Source organism: Capsicum annuum, chromosome 2, assembly GCF_002878395.1.
Source record: "Capsicum annuum cultivar UCD-10X-F1 chromosome 2, UCD10Xv1.1, whole genome shotgun sequence".
Taxonomy (NCBI): domain Eukaryota; kingdom Viridiplantae; phylum Streptophyta; class Magnoliopsida; order Solanales; family Solanaceae; genus Capsicum; species Capsicum annuum.
The window spans coordinates 113978679-113997864 of record NC_061112.1 but is presented as its reverse complement, the minus strand read 5'-3'; the positions used below and the strand labels follow the sequence as shown (position 1 = coordinate 113997864).

Genomic DNA, 19186 nt, shown 5'->3' with positions numbered 1-19186 from the left:
TGATGTAAACATTTTTGTTATTTATTTTAAACACTATGTCTGCTAATATGTTATACATGACTTTAATTGTATGAGACACATGTTCAATGTATTAGACAGTACGTATAATCCAAACAATAAATGTTATTAACTTATAAATGAACTTATGTACTGAAAGAAATTATACGTTAGATAAACAATAAAATATTAATGTGTAATTCATTGTTATACGTTAATCAAATTTTGTAGTAACAATGCAATATGTTATACGTCATTGCCAAACACTTCAATAAAAGATAAATATGTATAAGAAGATTTAGGACATCAATAAAACCTAAATTTAAATTTCAAAAACGAAAAATAACATGTATTCAAACTATCTAATATCAACGACTGAAACAACAAAATAGATGTTTTCATGCAGAGTATTATAAATAAATATTACTCTAAAGTAATAATTGCACTTTCATTAACTGATTGGAGCCAACTATCTCTAGGACGAGGAGGATCGCCATTGTCACTTGTGTATGCTTCTTTAGACTTTGTAACTCCGTAATGCCATAACAAAGAAGCATAACGTGCATGTTGACTTTCAGTATCAAAATCACATGAATGCACGTCCAGACCTTCACTTAAAATTTCTGCATATGCGGACACAAAGACGCCACAGTCCCTGATTTGAAAAAAATTATGAAATAACAGCCGTTCAATAATTATAACATTATTATACATGTTATAAAAATGTAAACCAAAATCACTTATAAATTATCAGCCGTTTGTTGTGATGTGTTTTGAACGTAGTCCACATCTTATACAAAATAATTCTTTATGTCTTCACCAAAAGCACGGTTACGTAAGCTACCCATATGCAATGGGTGAGCCGGGACTTTGTCAATACGGTATTTCATTTCCTGAAAAAACAAAGCATACTATAATTACACAACAGTTTCACATGTATGAGGACAACTTATACATTTAAAAAATAAACTGCAGTAATGTATAATGTCATACTACACATCTAAATTTTTCACTTAAACATGTATGACCTATATAGTTTGATAGAACGTATAATGAAAACTTATACAAAAATAAGACTTTCTAACAGTATAATACCACATAAAACATAAAATGCATCTTATATGTAATAAGGACTTCTAATGTATAACATATTAAAATATATAGTATAAATAACATAAATACCAACCCTTTTAGAAGTAATTACACTCTCTCCCACTTTTTTAATTACTTTACTCTCTCTCCCTATTAATATACATAACATAGCCAACATATACATAGCATTGTGTATATGTTGTGATTTTTGTAATACGTTTAGGGAGTTGGAATTTTTATAATATTTGAAACATAAATTGTGTATTTGTGTAATTTTTAGTAAAAATAATTTGTTTGACAAAGTTTGCAAAGATTTGATTTTCCTTTTAAACACCTTATATAAACATTTTCTTTTTTAAGTTTTCTTTTTTAAAAAAAAAAGAAACAATTTTGATTTTCCCAAATATTTGGCCTAATAGGCTAAATCCTAGGAAAGAAAAAATGAAAGATTTAGCATTTTTTTAAGGCAAGACTTCTGACAAATTTGTCTTTCAACCCAATTATAAGGCAAGCAAAATGATCATTTTTTTCCCAACCAAGTCTTGTTTCATAATCGCTCACAAACTACACATGAGATGTAACTGCAATAATCGCTCACAAACTACACATGAGATGTAACTGCAATAGACAAGCCACATACAACGAGTACATGACTGAATAACAGATGAATACTGGATTCGATCCCAGATATCGCACATGAGAGACCCACCTCCCAACAACTCAACCATATCCTCGTGGGCACGATTCATTTTTTTTTTTCAAGTCATGTTTCATAGACTTCAAAAATCAAAGCACATTAGCAGATGCTGACTCTCCTTTTTGCAGTCTTAAAGTTTTAGACTCTCCAATGACCCCCACCACTTGTGTCCACAACTTCTCCAATTTTTCCTTTGTTGAAAAGAGATTGTTCTTAAAGCCACCTAACTAAAAGACTAGAACTTGCTTAGTTTGGTAATGAGATAAATGAAAGGGGAGAAAAAAATAAAAATACTTTGAAGTTTTCCCTTCTTTTATTTACTAATATTATTACAAAATGCCAAAGAAATGTAAGCAAAAAAAAAAAAAATTGTTTCTCTTTTTCCCACAGTTCTTTTTTCCAAAACAAGAATATCTTATTTTCCCTCCCCTTTTCTTTCAATCCAAACATAAGGAAATATATATTTGGCTGGTCAGCAAATTATAATTACATTCGCTATTTAAATATAAATTATTCACTAATAATAGACTCTATCGGTTTCAATTTATGTGGCAGTGCTTGATTGAATATGAAATTTATAAAAGAAATAAAGACTTTTGAATTTTTTAGTCTAAAAAAAATAGTAATAGATATTTATATGACTATAAATCTAACTGTAAATGGACATTCTAAAGTTATATTATTATTAAATATAGAAAAGTATCATTCTTTTTTAGCCCGACTAAAATGAAAAAAGGTGGCATAAATTAGGAGAGATTAGCCCGACTAAAATGAAAAAAGGTGGCATAAATTAGGAGAGAGCAAGTATAATTTATGTTTATTATACATTTGTTGATTATTGTTTTAGGTGGCGACTATACATTGTAAAATTTTCTATAAAAGAAAGGCAGCCCGGTACACTATGCTCTCACTATGCGCAGGGTCCAGGAAGGACCCGATCACAAGGATCTATTGTACACAGTCTCACCTTACATTTCTGCACAGAACTGTTTCCAAGGACCCATGACCTCCTCGTCACATGCCAACAACTTTACCAGGTAAAATCCCTATATAAATTTTTTTCTTTTTTCCTTTCCCCTTTAGTTCCTCTCATTTTCACTTCTCTTCCTACCTTCCAAACATGAGACAGAGGTGTTGAAAATTTGAATATAAAGCCTTTCATTTGCACCTGGTGAAAACATAGCAAGCAAGAAAACAAGAGAGGCTTATGGCTTCTTCAATGTCTATAAATGTTCTTTTTTCATTCATAGTCCTTTTTTCAGCTTCATGTGCTGTTTCATATACAATACAAGATCAATTCTATCAGTGTATTACTCTCCATTCGGACCGTTCAATCCCCTTCTCTACAGCTTTCTTCACTCCTACTTCCAATGCTACTTCATTTGACTCGGTTCTTAATTCTACTGCCCTAAATCTAAGGTGTTTGGAACCTCCTCGACAAAAACCTCTACTTATTTTCACCGCTTTGATTGAATCTGATGTCCAAGCAGCAGTTATGTGCGCGAAAGAGCTAAAGATTCAGCTCAGAGTGAGGAGTGGAGGTCATGATTATGAAGGCATATCTTTTACATCAGCATTGGGAAGATCAGTGCCCTTTATCTTGCTCGATTTTGCTAAACTTCGCGCTATCAAAGTGGACATTGAGGACAACAGTGCTTGGGTTCAAGCTGGGGCGACGATTGGTGAAGTGTTCTATAGGATTTCAGAGAAAAGCAAGATACATGGTTATCCTGCTGGGCTCTGCACCAGCTTAGGAATTGGTGGTCATATCACTGGAGGAGCTTATGGTCCTATGATGAGGAAATATGGTCTTGGAGCTGACAATGTTGTCGATGCTCGGATTGTTGATGCAAGTGGCAGAGTTCTTGATAGGGCCTTAATGGGAGAAGACTTGTTTTGGGCAATCAGAGGGGGTGGAGGAGGCAGTTTTGGCATAATCTTGGCTTGGAAACTGAGACTTGTTCCTGTTCCATCAACTGTGACAGTTTTCACAGTTCCAAAGACACTGGAAACTGGTGCAACAAAACTCCTAAACAAATGGCAACATGTTGCACACAAGATTGATGAAGATCTCTTCATCAGAGTCGTCATAACTACAGCCAATTCAACAGAGGGGAAGAAAACAGTGCAAACAGCTTACCAAGCATTGTTTCTTGGAAGAACTGATAGGCTTCTTGAGTTGATGAATCATAGCTTCCCTGAATTAGGATTGACACGAAAGGATTGTGTCGAAATGAGCTGGATTCAATCAGTCATTTATATTGCTGGTTTTCCAAGTAACACCAAGCCTGAGTTCCTACTTCGAGGGAAGTCATTATTCCCTGCAGTATACTTCAAGGCTAAATCGGATTTTCTCTATGTACCAGTTCCAGAAACTGGACTTGTGGGGATGTGGAAGAAGTTTTTACAAGAAGACTCACCTATAATGATATGGAATCCCTATGGAGGAATGATGGGGAAGATATCAGAATCTTCAATTCCATTCCCACACAGAAAAGGGGTCATCTGCATGATACAGTACTTAACACCTTGGACAGAGGGAGACATGAAAACAGCAGATAAACATATCAGCTGGATCAGAGAGTTTTATGAGTACATGGGCACATTTGCATCCAAGTTCCCCAGAGAAGCTTATGTGAATTATAGAGATCTTGATTTGGGTATGAACAAAAATGCCAACCCAACTTTCTTGGAAGCTAGTGTTTGGGGGAAAAAGTATTTCAAGAACAATTATGACAGGCTTGTGGTTGTGAAGTGTAAGGTTGACCCTGATAACTTCTTCTGGCACGAACAAAGTCTCCCAATCCTTCCCTTCAAATTTGGTCAAGATGGGAAAAGTTTGATTCATTGAAGAAAAACTGCTTTTGGTTTGATGGTAACAATAAGTTAACTTTTGCTTTTCATTTGGTTTCATGCCCTGCTATGTATTGTGGAAGAAGTTTGTATTGATATTGTAAAGGTTGACCATTATATATGTGTTGTTGGTTGATTTAAATGTGAAATCAATTTAAGGAACAAATGCAACAAATCAATATAGTTCCCACAATAGGAATTTAGGGAAAGTGGGTTGTACGCAGATGGACCTTACCTCTACCTTTGTGCGGCAGATGAATTGTTCCCAATGAATTTGAGGAACTACAAACAAAAAATCTACATGAAGAAGGATCATAACCCAAAGAGGATCCCATTTCATTCTCACAGCATAAATGTTGATGTTTGGTGCTATAGAAAAAATAGTTGAGAAATACAAATTTGTGTCATGGTACATACTATATTTATAATTCTAAAGCCAATTTATACAATGATCACATATAAAAAGTTGTCCACAAATATGCACGTTCTTCATCAAATTCTTCGAAGAGAGGCCAACCTTTTCTCAAGTTCCTCAACGTCTGCAGCAGTGTCAGAACTGCATTCGCACATAGGAAGAATCGTCAAGTAAAACAGTAGTTCAAAAGTTCGACTCCTGATGCCACATAATCAAACAGAAAGAACATTGTAGCAAACTTCATGTTCTTCGAAGTATCTTCTCAGGAGTTATTTCATATTAAATTCATGTCTAAAAGAATATATAAGAGTACAATTTTCTGATTGCTCTGACCACGCCAAAACGAATGTGGACAAATTCTAGATTGGGTCAGTACATCATAGTTCAGCATTTGGTCAAAAGCAGTGTAAAACAACTGACATGATCAGAAACGTAAGGGGAGTAAAACCAGAGAACAGAAAGCAGGTATCCTTGAGAATTGACACGGACAGTTTGATATAGAAATGCAGAAGAAACATTGCTCGACACACATGTAGACACACAAAATCCAACTTAAGTAGATAAGAAAAAATCCATGTATGACGCTTGATATAAAGCAGTTCCACATACCTAGCGGGCGTAACATTTTCAACTTTCTTCGATGCAATCCGACCTTTTGGAGCTGAAGATAACTGCCAAAGTAAAAAACAATAATGAATACACACCTTGCAACTAAAGATGAGGAAAGCAACCTGATCATACAATCAACTATCCTTAATCGAAAAACCTACCTGCGATGCAATGTCAACACCAATCTCGTCCAGCACCTAAAAATGAAAACCCAAATTAGAATAGATGACCAGAAAAATACAATTAGGGAAAAGACTAACTGTATGATGAATAATGAATAATTGAACCTGGTTTGTAAGCTCCTCAGTTTCTTCTTCAGCTTCATCTTTATCCAAAGTCTCGTCAATGGATTCAGACATCATCTCAATCTGGAAAAAATCAGATATTTTCATCATTATGCTTAAAGCTGAACCTCAAACCAAGTTGACACGTTTTTCTTAGTTTCCCTTCAAGACCAATAATGTGATTTATCATTTAGAAGGCATAATGTTCTTACTGTCATGTCCAACTGTGATGACTGCTTCTGAAATTCTCTGATCACTTTAACTTGTTTTGCAGGTGCCATTTGCTGGAAGTAAACACACAAAATAAACCAAGTAATGGATTAACCTTAATGACGATGGTTCTAGCTTTTGTAGCACAGACTGAAATGCTAGCACAACGGCAAACAAAATGGATGAGCTAAAGGCTGTAGAGGAAACAAATATTTTAAACTTCAGAAGTTTGGATGATTTAAAAGAAAAGGGGGAGAGAAACTCCAAAACAAAATAATCAGTACCTTGTTCATGGCAGTCATCGCTTTAGTTGCACCTTTCATCCCAGTAGACATAGAGGTGCTAGCATATAGTGCCTAGGGAAGAAAAAGGAAGTCACGTCTTGGATCCACTAACATTTCAATTCCTTGTTCATAAACAATAATAAACTGGAGAAAAGATTGACCTGCGTATGAGTTGCTACACCCCTAATCTGGGCACGACTACCTTGCAAATTTACAATTTGTTGTCGCAGGCGCACAAGTTGACGAGCTAGGATTTTTGTGGCGGCCTGACAAGTCAAAGTGTGTGAGCAAGATTTACTTGGGGGGGAAAGAAATGACTAATGTGCAGATTACAGCGGATGAATAAGTTCTTTCCTCCCCTTTTAAAACAAGACAATTCGTTCCACAGAGGTTGAGCTCGCTGAATTAAAAGAATTACCATTGGATCACATAGTATAGTGTTCATTTAACACCAAAGCTGCAACTGAATCAAGTTCTTAATAAATAACTAGCCTCAAATTTATTTAGTCATGATTCAAACTCGAGTTTCATCGAGCTCAAATTTATCGGTAGAGTTAAAATTTAGAAAAGTAGGACTCCAATAAATTTTGAGCTTGGATATGAAAAAGGAGATGCTCGGGTAGAAAGCTAGCTAACATGGCTCACACCCTGATACAAGGCAATGCATACACGAATACAAACTCGAGTTTCATCGAGCTCAAATTTATCGGTATTGAGTTAAAATTTAGAAAAGTAGGACTCCAATAAATTTTGAGCTTGGATATGAAAAAGGAGATGCTCGGGTAGAAAGCTAGCTAACATGGCTCACACGCTGATACAAGGCAATGCATACACGAATACAAATTCTGTGGATTACTTGTTGGTGTGAGAATGAGCATTAAGAATTTGAAATTAGTTGGGCTCTATAGTTATAGTTAAAAACTTTGTTGAGCTCAAACTCTTGCTTAAGCTCTAAATTCCATTCAAACATTTGACAAGTATATCTGAATGGAAAATCAATGTCTTTCAAGATGGAACATCTTTGGAAGGATGATTTATGCAATCTGAGAAAGGCTCAAGATTATGTACTATGTCTTTCAAATTGGGATACTATTCAATAATTTTCTGTTTAGGAGAGTTACTGCAGTGTGCAGTAGATTACTGCATCATGGATAACTCTCGGGTTATACAAATTAACTCTAATCTAATTAGTGTTTTAAGTTATCTTAAATTGCTCAACAACAATGTCATCAATAGAACTTATTTATAAGTGAGGTTCATGAACATCCTGATAACAATATACCAAGTGAGGTATCATAAAAATAAATTTCATGAACAAACACTTGCCTCGTTTCCTGTTTTGGCTGTTTTCTTGATCTCTGCAACCAACTTCTTCTCCTACAAGATGGTGAAAAATAAGACTTGCATAAGGGTAACAAATAAGTGGATAACAAAACATAAGAAGAAGACTTGAGTATTGTAAAGACTGAACATTTTCTATGAGTATTTGCCTTTATATGTCTATAAACCTTTTCCTAATAACGTACCTCCATTTGTAAAGATGCAATCTCCCGTTCAATGCCTAAGTTTTACAAAAACAAAGAAATGAATTAATGAAGAGAACAAAAGCACCAAACACAAAGTGAAATGTTCTAAAACTGCATACTGATTACCATATTCCAATGCAAAAGATAACATGGAATATAACATTTGTCTTCTCGCTTACCAAAATAAGATGATAATGATTTAATTAGAAAATATACATCGGACAATGACACGTTCACAACAAGAGTATTTTTTTCCAACAATTGTTTAATGCTTTTTGCATCCTCCAACTCCTTGTTATATAAAGTAAATGACAATGACGTGCAATATACTAGAATAGCATAACAATGACCATATCCCAAATCTTTATCAACAGTTCAAAAATATAAAACCTGGAATATGTAATTTGATTCCTCATTTAGCAAGATAGCATACCCTAATGATTTTAGTCAAAAATAAGAACGACGTCAACAATGAGGAAGAGTGAAAAACATCTACCTACCTTTGGCGTCCCCACCTCCTTGCTAATTTCTGGAAGGAGAGGTAACTAAAAGAGACGATAAAACCTAGTGCAAAGGAGTAAGTACATCTAGCTTTTGGCCAATATAGTGCAAAGGAGTAAGTACATCTAGCTTTTGGCCAACATAGCACTTCTCCCAACTCAACCAATGATTGTTCAGGAAAAGCAAGTTTGATTGTTAAGTAAATTAAATTAAGCTTGCCTATCATTTGCAATGCACCTCAACTCCTTTCAGTCCCCAAAACTGATTTGGTCTTTTTTCCTTATATATCACAGCATTGTAAAGCACCATTGCCACAGAGAATTGTACTAATAAAAGTTAATAGAGTCATCTACCTACTTTTTAACTTATCCTTTACAAATATTATATGATTTTGGCTGTCTAGTTACTAATGAACCTTCTCAACCAGTTTATCTCACTCACCTCCTCTTTCACCAAAAAATGGAATCTTTTCAACAATCACTCATCCTTGTCATTCTTATTGCAAAGTAGAAACTACAAAGAACAAAGGTACAAAGTCTAATATTCCAGAGGGGTTTGCATTAGTTGAAAAACCTACCAAGTCCAATGAGATATTGCTTGAATTAGCCTCTACCTTTGATGTGCTAAAATCCTCATCTCTTTCCAAATATCAAAGACATAAGAATTCCACCAAGTGCAATAATTTTTCTCTTTGCAGGAACATTCATTTCTAAACCTCCTATAACAAATGAAGCATCTCTTGCTCAACAAATAGGACATTTAGAATGTTCTAATGTAAAGACCATAACGTCCACTATTATAATGACAAGGAAAATGGGGGTCAAGCTAAAATGCTCAAGGACAAGCCTATACACATTTGGAATCCAAAATGAGCATCTAGTGTATTATCCCTAAATTTCAAAAAAAATGCCATAAATAATTTCAAATATAATCAAAAGTCCCTCTTTTATCAAACAAAACTAAATGGAACTCTCATCTTAGAAAAAAACCAAGACAGTAAATGGTACCTCTTGTAGCAACAGACATTTCCCTTTTGCTAGTCCTCAGTGCTTCTGTTATAACCAATTACAAATAAATTTAAAAACAGATCAACCACACAAAACAAAAAATAAAAAAATCAAACCAAAAAGGGGAGTAAAAAAATCTAACCTTTTGGTGAGGTCTTCTTCTTGAAAATGCTGTTTAACTTCTCCTTGACAGCAGCCATCTTCTTTTCCTTGAAATGGATGAAGAAAACCCTAGAATTTTCTTGAAAGAAAAAACCTAATGGCTGTTGAAGAAAACCCAAATCATGAAAATGGGGATCAAAAGAGTTAGGTTTTTTTTTTTTTGTTGGGGGGGGGGGGGGGGGGGGGGGTTTTTCTTTTTTTTTTTAGAGAGGAAGCACAGAGCAAAGAGTGGCAAATGGCAGCGGCGCCTAGTGGAGTGTGCAGTGAACTGATTGATTGGCTATGATTTTATCTAACGGCCAGCAAATAAGTAGCCGTTGTGAATAAATTAAATGACTAAACTACCCTCACAGAATTTGACCTCGTGAAAATTACAATATTGTGCTTGTTAGCTGTTGTACTGAAAGCCTCTTATGACGAGTCGATTGTTGAAATTCTCACAAGTCGTGAAGCTTTAAGGGGTCGTTTGATCAGAATAATATAGGCATCAATTTTGGTATTATTAATATTTTATGTGATATATTTTTAAATTTGTGTATATATTTTATTATGTATATAAGTGTGTATTATTAATATCTCAAAATTCATGACATTAGTAATGCAACGAATCTAATACATACATGATTAAAGACACAATTATCTCTTAAATTATTTTCTCCATCCTTGTTATTATATGTGGAGGGTATCTTTGTAAAAGTTTTTTTTTTTCTAGAATTTATGTAATTCGAAAAAATTATGTTTTGTAAAAAATAATTCATATTATTTTTAATACATCAAATCAAATACTGCATAAGAAAAATACAAGTATAACTAATGCAATCATAGCTAAAACAAGCATTATTAATACACTGTGCTTTTTATTATTCGTGTATACTCTACCAAATGAACCCTAATTGGTTGAAGAATCACTATCGTAAATCTTCGACTGTTGTTGAAATGAATTGTCTTTTGGCCAAGCAAGCACTTGAAAATTCTGTGAGCGACAATTCTTATTTTGATATTATTCTGTAATATTGTTAAGTATTCATGTGTGATTTTATGTCTATGTCTTTATCTTTTGTTAAACAATTGGTGAATCAGTGTGCCCACATGTTAGCTAAGGCTGAAGGTTATATGTCTTCTATGTCTGATGCTATGGAGTGAATTGTGCATCCCCGTCCTTGGTTTATAATGCACTTAGTTATGACTTTAATTAAACTACGAATTGATTTGATATGAGGCTAAGTTTCTCTATGTCCGATAAATGACTAATCTTATAAAAATAAGGAAAACAAGTGGTATTTTTTATTAATTGTATCCTTCCCACTCTCCAACATATCTCATATTCACTCCATATTCATATTATTTATTTAAATTATACACCAATTTTCTCAACATTGTTGTTATTTAATATCCCTCAATTTCCATGGCAGTGAAAAATATATAGAAATTGATCTTGGAACGACAAAACCAAATGTTTATATCAAATTGTACAATCAAATTTGAAAAAAGGTTCCAAGATAAACAAATTAGACTTATCAAACTATACAAATCAAAATTAAAATGAGCAAAGTGAATCCTACTATTGGTATAGCATTTTTAAAAGTCAAAAAATCAAAATATTGAATTAAAATATTTCAAAATTAGCGAAACAATAATACATAATAATTCTTTTTTTTTAATTTGTTTGTCTTAATTTGAAGTACGAGGATCAAACTAATTAATGTTTAATGTGAATTTGAGTATAAAATATTTCATTTTTTAAAAATAAAATTTACATATTTTAAAACTATATAAGAACAAAATACTTTTAAATATAATATTTAACAATTCAAAATATTTTAAAAAGTTAAGATTCAAAAAAAAAAAAAGTGTTCTACAGCTGTCAAAATAGTTAGGGAAACAAAGAATGGAAGTGAGTAATAAAAGACAAGGTATAAAAATCATGCAGAGAGAAATCAGCATGAGAAGTAGTGCAGCAGCGGGACTATTCAACCCTGAGTCAGAGATCCCGTGTTCGATTTTTAGGTACAGAATAAATTTTGTTTGAAGCATCATTTCAGAAAACGTGTTTGTATTAGATACTGGTTGAGAAATTAAAAAATAATGTGGTGAGAGAAGTGACGTTTTCTACTACACCAAACATAAGATGGTGTTACATGATAAAGTTCAATGAACCAAAGTTGTTCCTTTCTTAAATAGTATGCTTTAAAATTGTGTTTAGGAAAAGTTAAAGCATGTAGTATCTATCTCTCATCTCAGTTTGACCAAATGGTTAGTTTGATCATTGAACAAAACGGACAGTTTGTTACAATGGAAATATCAGGGATGTCAATATTGATTGGAAACAGGGGCGGATCCAGGATTTTCAGTGAGGGGTTTAGTAGTACATATACGGACTAGTCGAAGGGGGTTCAGCCTCTACTATTGATACATAAAAAAAAATTTATCATGTAAAAATAGTATAATTTTTCGACGAAGGGGATCGAATGAACCCCTGAAATGCATGTACATCCGCCACTGATTGAAAAAGAGTTCGAATTAGAGCTATAAGTCAGTACTTAACAAATAATTTAAGTTCTTTACATTATCAATGCAACTTAACTTCGTGATATTATGTTCATTCACCGAACACACCCTAAGAGTTGTGAATTTCTTTTGATCTAGTACATATTGTTAAAAGAACAAACAATTAGTGCACCATGCATTAATAGGTTACATATGCTTTAAATTGTACTTAATTAATGAAAATTACAGACGTTTCACTTTGTTGTAAACCACAACTAACTATATAATACATATAATCAAAATTTCACATAGGTAAAGTAAAAAATACACAATAAGAGGAGCTTAGCTTAAAGAGAATACATATAATGGCTTCTCTTTTTGGTACCACCTTTATGGTTCTATCGATATTTCTCTTATTCAATATCTCTAGATTTTGTGTTGCACAAAATCAAAATTGTATCGAAAGTGAGCTTGGGTCAGCATCAGCACTTGCTTTAACAAAAGCAGATCAAGCTGCAGAGGTAGGAGATGAACATTGCTATCCTGAATTTTCGAAAGCACAAGGTAACCTTGACACTGCAATTCAGGCATACAAAGAAGGATTGTATGATAGTGTTATTTCCTTAGCTAATACTGCCTTAGAATCTGTTAACAATTGTCAGGGAAATGATGATTTGGGAGACCTTATTAAGCAAATTATACAAGAAGTTACGAGTTTGATTGAGTGTTCAGAATGTAAATTTATGTTGGATAGAAATTAAATATAATTATAATAACAATGATTCATGTCCCCCATCCCTACTTTTTTTTTTATTTACTGCATGGTTACATTTTGTTTGATTTGCTTGTATTTTCTTTGTAGAATTGGACCGCCAAAGTAGTGTTTGGATGTGCTTTCAGTTGAAATTATGATATGCCAATAAGTTTTCTTTAGAGAAACATATTTTCCATTCTAAACTTGTCCTTCAATCTCACTTTAACATTTAAATTTAACTTTCATTTATTTACCATCGTTAACCAACTTTCAAGTGAATTAAATTCACTCCTTACCACTAACGTGACCGAAAAAAAAAGTGAGTGATTTTTTTTTTAAAAGGGTCCACTTTATTCAAATGATTTTGATTCCATCATTTTACCCATCAAAATGCCAACCACGTTGTCTTCTTCAAGTTCCAAAGGGAATCCACTTCTGCTAGCTGATTCCATTATCTACTCCCTTTCATTCTACCTTCATCTTTTGATCTGTAACTTTTTTACTTATTTATGCACGTAAAAAAATCAAGAAAGGGCATCATGTTCTTCCATTTTCATCTTCTTCATCAGTACTCCCCTTCCCCACCCCCACCCTCAACACTCAATTTCTTCATATTTTTCATACCCCCACCTCGTATCTTCGTAATCCTCTTCCTATCAAGTCCTAATTGATTCAAAATTTCATTTTTCGACAGTAAAAAAGGGTTCAAGATTGATGAACAAGTTTGATTCTTGGCCAAAAATTTCATGTCATGCGAATACCATCTATGTCATTTCTGAATTTCGAACTGTTTATGTCATTTCTATAGACATTTTTTAGTAAAAAAAATTGAAAATTTTGGAGTTTTGGGATTTTGAATTTTGATTAATGTGAAAGAATTTGGATTTGAGATTTTGTGTATTGATGTGTTTTTGTGATCATGTACTTTTATTTAGTTCATTGTTGAATTTGCTCAAGTTAATTCAAGTTAATTTTACATTTGATAAAGAAAAAAAAATTCATTGAAAAGCTTGCAATAATGGTGAAAGAAAGAGAAAAAAGGGTGCTTTTATGTGAAGAAGAAAGGAGGAGGAGGGGGGGGGGGGGGGGTGTCTACCACTGAAAAAAGAGAGGAATGGGGGGGGGGGGGGGTGGGGTGGGGGCTATGAAGAAGAAGAACGAAGGGGGTGGGTTTATTTTATTTATATAAAATACATATTTTTATAATATATATATATATATATATATATATATATATTCTTTTTAAAAAATATATATATAAAAAGTAAGTGTGTGGATTATTATTTTTTTAAAATTATAATTTATTACGTGGCAATGACATGGCATTGATGTGGCACTGATTTGACAATGACGTGGTGCGTGTGTAGTGCACTCTCCATTGTGAGAGTGGGATTTTGACTTAGGGGGTGAATTTAATTCACTTTAAAGACGTTAAGGGGGTAAATAAATGAAAGTTAAGTTTAAGTTCTAAAGTGAGTTTGGAGAACAAGTTCAGGAGGGAAAAGATGTATTTTCTCTTTTCTTTATCAGCAAGTATTTGGAATGTATGCATTTGAAAGTTTGATATATTTAAAAAAGAGAAAAGACATCTTTCCCCCCTGAACCTGTCTTTCAAACTCACTTTAGCACTTAAACTTAACTTCTGTTTATTTACCTCCTTAACATCTTTAAAGTATGTTATTTTCACCCCTAAAGCTGACGTGAAATTTAAAAAGAAAAAAGAAAAAAAAATGTGTTTTTAAATTTTAAAACTGATATGGCCCCACTTTTTAATATATATATATATATATATATATATATATATATAAAACCACCTTCTTCATACCCCCCACCTCCATTTCTTCATCTTCTTCATACCCCTTTCACCTCCATTTCTCATCTTCTTCTTCTATCCCCATCCCTACCATAATTTTTACTCTCCACACCCGTCACCACCAACCCCTCTTCTTCTTCAACAACTAATTTCTCCACCACCAGCCCCTCCCCCTCCCCTCCAAACCCCCAATTTCTTCTCCTTCAATTACCAAATCCTTCACCCCACCTAAAACCCTTGACTTAAGATCATTAGAAAAGAATGAAATTGAATTTCTAAAATTAAAAGTTATCTTCATGTATTTGAAAATTTGAAATAACATTGAAATTGAAGAAAAGTTATTAGCAGCGGTGTTAATGATGGTGGTGGTGTTAATGGTGTGCGTATATTTTTTTGGATTTGTTTTATTCATTTTTTGGTGAATTTTTTCGAAATATTTTGGAATGAAGAGTTTTGAATTGGAATATGGTGATGCTATTGCATTATTGTTTCTTGAATTGGTGGTTTGATGAAGGAATCATAAAGGGCTTGTAATTATGTTTTAAAAATTCAATCTTGATTTTGTTTTTCATGTTTTTGTTGTATGGTATATTTTGAGCTATTTGTTTTGTTGGGTTTGTGTTAGAATCAAAAGGGGCTTTTAATTATGTTTTGAATTGATTTTGTTGGGTTTGCTTAATGGCTATTGATAATATGTTTAAGTTTGAAGAAGATAAAAAATGAAGGAAAGGGGAGAGGTGAGATGGTTTGAAGAAGATAGATAGGGGGAGGGTTCTGCGTTGCAGGGCAGGGAGCGGGGTGGGCAGGTTGGGTGGGGAGTTGTGAAGAAGAAAGAAAATGGGGTTGGGGGTGTTTTTCTATATATATATATATATATATATATATATATATATAGTAAATGTATATTTTTTAAAAAAAATATATAAAAATAAAGTGTGGAGGATTAATTTTTTTTTAAGAAAAATTGAACTTCTTACATGGCAATGACGTGGCATTGACATAGCATTGATGTATAGGCGAGTGTAACACACTCTCCGTTGGTAGAGTAGTATTCAATTTTGAGGGACGAAGATAATATACTTTAAAGATGTTAAGGGGGGTAAATAAACAGAAGTTAAGTTTAAGTGCTAAAGTTAGTTTGGAGGACAAGTTCAGGGGGGAAAAGATGTTTTTTCTCTTTAAAAAATAATTTAATCTTTGTTAATGCAAAACTATCATTTTTTTACCCAGTAAATTCAAGACATTACTATCAAAGGATGTGGTGTGGTGTGTGGAGTTGCTCATGAGTTTGAGTTTTGGGTATGGAAAAATCCTTGGTAAGGAGTGCTACTGTCACGATCCGAGGCTACCCCCTAGTCGTAACAATGGTGCTTACAGTCACAAGTGACCACAAGCTAACCCATAAGCTGGTACCTACTGTAAGCACTGAATAAAATATGAACATAACACATGTACGGAAGATAAACTGAGAAAGTAATGAATATCAGAATACTGAAATACAGAATACTAAATATCTGAAACAATTGATAAGAATTGAAAGTAACTAATTGATTGTCTAACTATTTTGTCTGAATGTCTGAAAGCCTCTAAACTGGCTGAGGAGTTGATGAGACAGACCCCCAACTAACTCCGACTGACTGAATAAAATGAAATACTGAAATAACCAAATAATCATAACATGTCGTCGATGGATGAGTACTCACCACTACAACTGTTGATTTACGCTGACCTATCTAACTGCGGTCGAAAAGTTATGCGTCCGAACCTATGATATAAGACATCATAGCACAAAGAAGAGTATTCAGTCAGTACTTTAAATGTACTGGTATATGAGATGAGGTTAAGCTGATATACATGGGATACTGTGCATATGAAATAAGGACTAACTGAATACCATGAGATCACTGAACATGAATGCATGAAAACTGTGACATCTCATAATCCTACGTTGGCTACGTAGTTCTGGAACTTAGGGACTTATACTAAGGATCCAGTCCTAACTGGCGGGTGAGCCTCCATCCCTAGGTTCGCTTGGTGCTAAATCATACTCCCAACTGAACTGACACTGGTACTGAACTAAACTAAATTCAACTGTATGTTATTACATAATTGATAGTGCTCATCGTGAATATGAATGTCTGAGTATACTGATAAGATTCATGGATTAACTGTTTGAGTACTTGAAAAACTGAATTCATGTAAATCACATATGTATCGGATATTCATAACCCACCAACACTAAATGGAATTAACCATAATGTCATATAAAAGCTTTAAAACCATAGTAAGAGATCATTATTCAAAACCCAACGCTTAGACATTTCATCAAACACATGAGAGTCATGAACTTAAGCATGAGAATGAGTAAAGTATGCGAGAATAACATGATTACAAGACTAAAATCATAACTTAGGGATTTAATGTGACGATTATAATATTTAAAACATGTAATGGCTTTTTCCACTTGAAAACACTCATAAGCATAACTTGTAATTAAATTAACAAGAGATCTATGGAGATATTTCAACTTAAACATGAAACTCATAATTTAAAATCAAAAAGAAATTCTTGGACTCCATGGGTGAAAGGAACCCATGGATGAACATCACACATACCTCACTAGATGATTTTGTGAAGATTCTTGGGAATTTATTGATATTTGAAGCTTGAATTACTTGATTCCTTGAGAATGTGTTAGGGTTTGTTCTTGAGGTGGAAGATGATTTTCTTGAGAGCTTTTATGAATAAAGAGGCAAATAACGCTCCTTGAGGGCCTAAATTTCGTGTTATGAACGAGTTTGGGTGAGGGAATTGACCCAAATTTCCTTAAATAACAAAGAACAAAAGGTGGACGGATAAGGAGGGGGCGGCGCAAGCACTGAAGCAGCGCACTGGAGGGCACAACGTGGGCTCCAAAGCGATGCACTGAAGGGGGTGGCGCCCGTATTAGAACAGCGCAATGGAGGGGGCGGCGCCCGTATTAGACCGGCGCATTAGAGGGGGCGGCACCCAGTTAGAGCGGTGATGCTACTATTTGGGTGGTCCAAACATGCCCTTACATTCGTTCGAAAATTCCGAAACTCTATTGAGACGTACTTTTAACATTCCCGATCATGAATCAACTCAAAAATTGATAATCTGAGGTCGGAAAGTCAAAAATAGAATCATCAAAGTTTAGGGGCCTTAGAAATGACTAAGTCCCAACAGTTAAGTGAAATTTCTAAGTTTTGGGCCCCTTTAACATACAATCGAGAGCTGAAATGAGCTAAGACTTTTACGGAGTATTACAGCTACACCTAAATGGGCCCTACCCAGCACGAATCCGAATTAGTCGGGAGTCAATGCGAGTACCGAATAAAAAAATTCAAGACATTAATATTGTGAACTGACTGATGCAAATTAAATAATATAACATTCAATGAATCACTTTCTCTGTTCCAAAACGATTGTGTGTTTTTTTAGCAACAAAAATCATTTATTTATTTATTTATAGAGAGCTGGAATGTACATCAGCATTGAGAACACACAGGTTGCCCAGCATGGCTAGTTACTACACATACTACTAGATAGACTCATACTAACATAAACATCCTGCACATCTGCATACATTTCCTTGGATACAAAAGGGGGTGAATTCAAAAACACTACATAGTCATCACCCTTAATTGAAGAACCATATTTAGCCAGAAAATGCGCCACCTTGTTTGCTTCTCTGAAATTATGCTGGACTTGTGGATTCCCCAACTCCTTCAACAACAACCTACAAGAAAAAATAATATGAAGATAATTGTGGTTACGAGATTGTAATGATTGAATTACCTCCACTGCATCCGTTTCCACTTTTAGTGGAAGGCAAGCATTACTTCTGGCTAATTGCAGAGCCAGAAATAGAGTTTTACACTCCATTTTAGTAGTATTAAGGGTGTGTTTGGTATGAAGGAAAGCATTTTTTAGAAAAATGTTTTCCAATCTTCTATTTATAGATATCCAAAACCTTTTCTCAAAAAAAAAAAGGTTTGCCAAATATGAAAAAGTTTTATATTTTCCTTTAAAAATATAAAAGTAATTATGGTACTACTTTTATTTTCCTTCAATATAAAACTAAAACTCAACCTTGGTAAGAAAATCAGCGCAAAAACCCTAACACTACCACCCTCTATCTAAAAAAAATATTTTAAAATTTTTTCTTACCTCGTCCCCCTACCCAAAATCCCAAGCTTTACCCCCCCAAGCCCCTCCAAATTTTATTTTTTATTTAAATTCAGTTTTTTTCTTACCTCCCCTTCCCGACCCCCATCCCTATCAACCTCCTATTCCCCCTTCCCTCTTCAAATAAAAAATTAATTTTTTAAATTAATTTTTTTTCCATCACTCTCCTACCCCGACCCTCACCCCCTACCACCCTCCATTCAAAAAAATATTTCAAATTATTTTCTTACCCCCCCTTACTCCCCTACCTCAACTCCGACCCCTACTAGCCCCTCCCCCCCCTCCC

General features: G+C 34.0%; 2 protein-coding genes across 2 annotated transcripts; one reads left to right on the top strand and one right to left on the bottom strand.

Moving 5' to 3' along the window:
- The first annotated feature begins 2866 nt into the window (after positions 1 to 2866).
- LOC107859012 (berberine bridge enzyme-like 15) lies at positions 2867 to 4781 on the top strand. The gene has a single exon (XM_016703860.2). It carries the CDS (start codon positions 2994 to 2996, stop codon positions 4635 to 4637), a length of 1644 nt encoding a protein of 547 aa, XP_016559346.2. The 5' UTR covers positions 2867 to 2993; the 3' UTR covers positions 4638 to 4781.
- Positions 4782 to 4954: 173 nt separating this feature from the next.
- LOC107859013 (vacuolar protein sorting-associated protein 2 homolog 2) lies at positions 4955 to 10105 on the bottom strand. The gene is made up of 11 exons (XM_016703861.2): positions 9618 to 10105; positions 9476 to 9520; positions 7968 to 8002; positions 7768 to 7818; positions 6603 to 6707; positions 6442 to 6513; positions 6160 to 6231; positions 5951 to 6031; positions 5825 to 5860; positions 5664 to 5725; positions 4955 to 5195 (listed from the first exon to the last, which is right to left on the bottom strand). The coding sequence occupies exons 1-11, from the start codon at positions 9673 to 9675 to the stop codon at positions 5132 to 5134; spliced, it is 681 nt and encodes a 226-aa protein (XP_016559347.1). The 5' UTR covers positions 9676 to 10105; the 3' UTR covers positions 4955 to 5131.
- Between the last annotated feature and the right edge of the window lie 9081 nt (positions 10106 to 19186).

Coding starts and splice junctions, on each gene's coding strand:
- LOC107859012 (XM_016703860.2), top strand. CDS start 2,994: ATGGCTTCTTCAATGTCTATAAATGTTCTTTTTTCATTCATAGTCCTT.
- LOC107859013 (XM_016703861.2), bottom strand. CDS start 9,675: ATGGCTGCTGTCAAGGAGAAGTTAAACAGCATTTTCAAGAAGAAGACC. Junction 6,514..6,602: donor GTGTAGCAACTCATACGCAG/GTCAATCTTTTC, acceptor TTTCTTCCCTAG/GCACTATATGCTAGCACCTC. Junction 6,232..6,441: donor CGATGACTGCCATGAACAAG/GTACTGATTATT, acceptor GTTTACTTCCAG/CAAATGGCACCTGCAAAACA.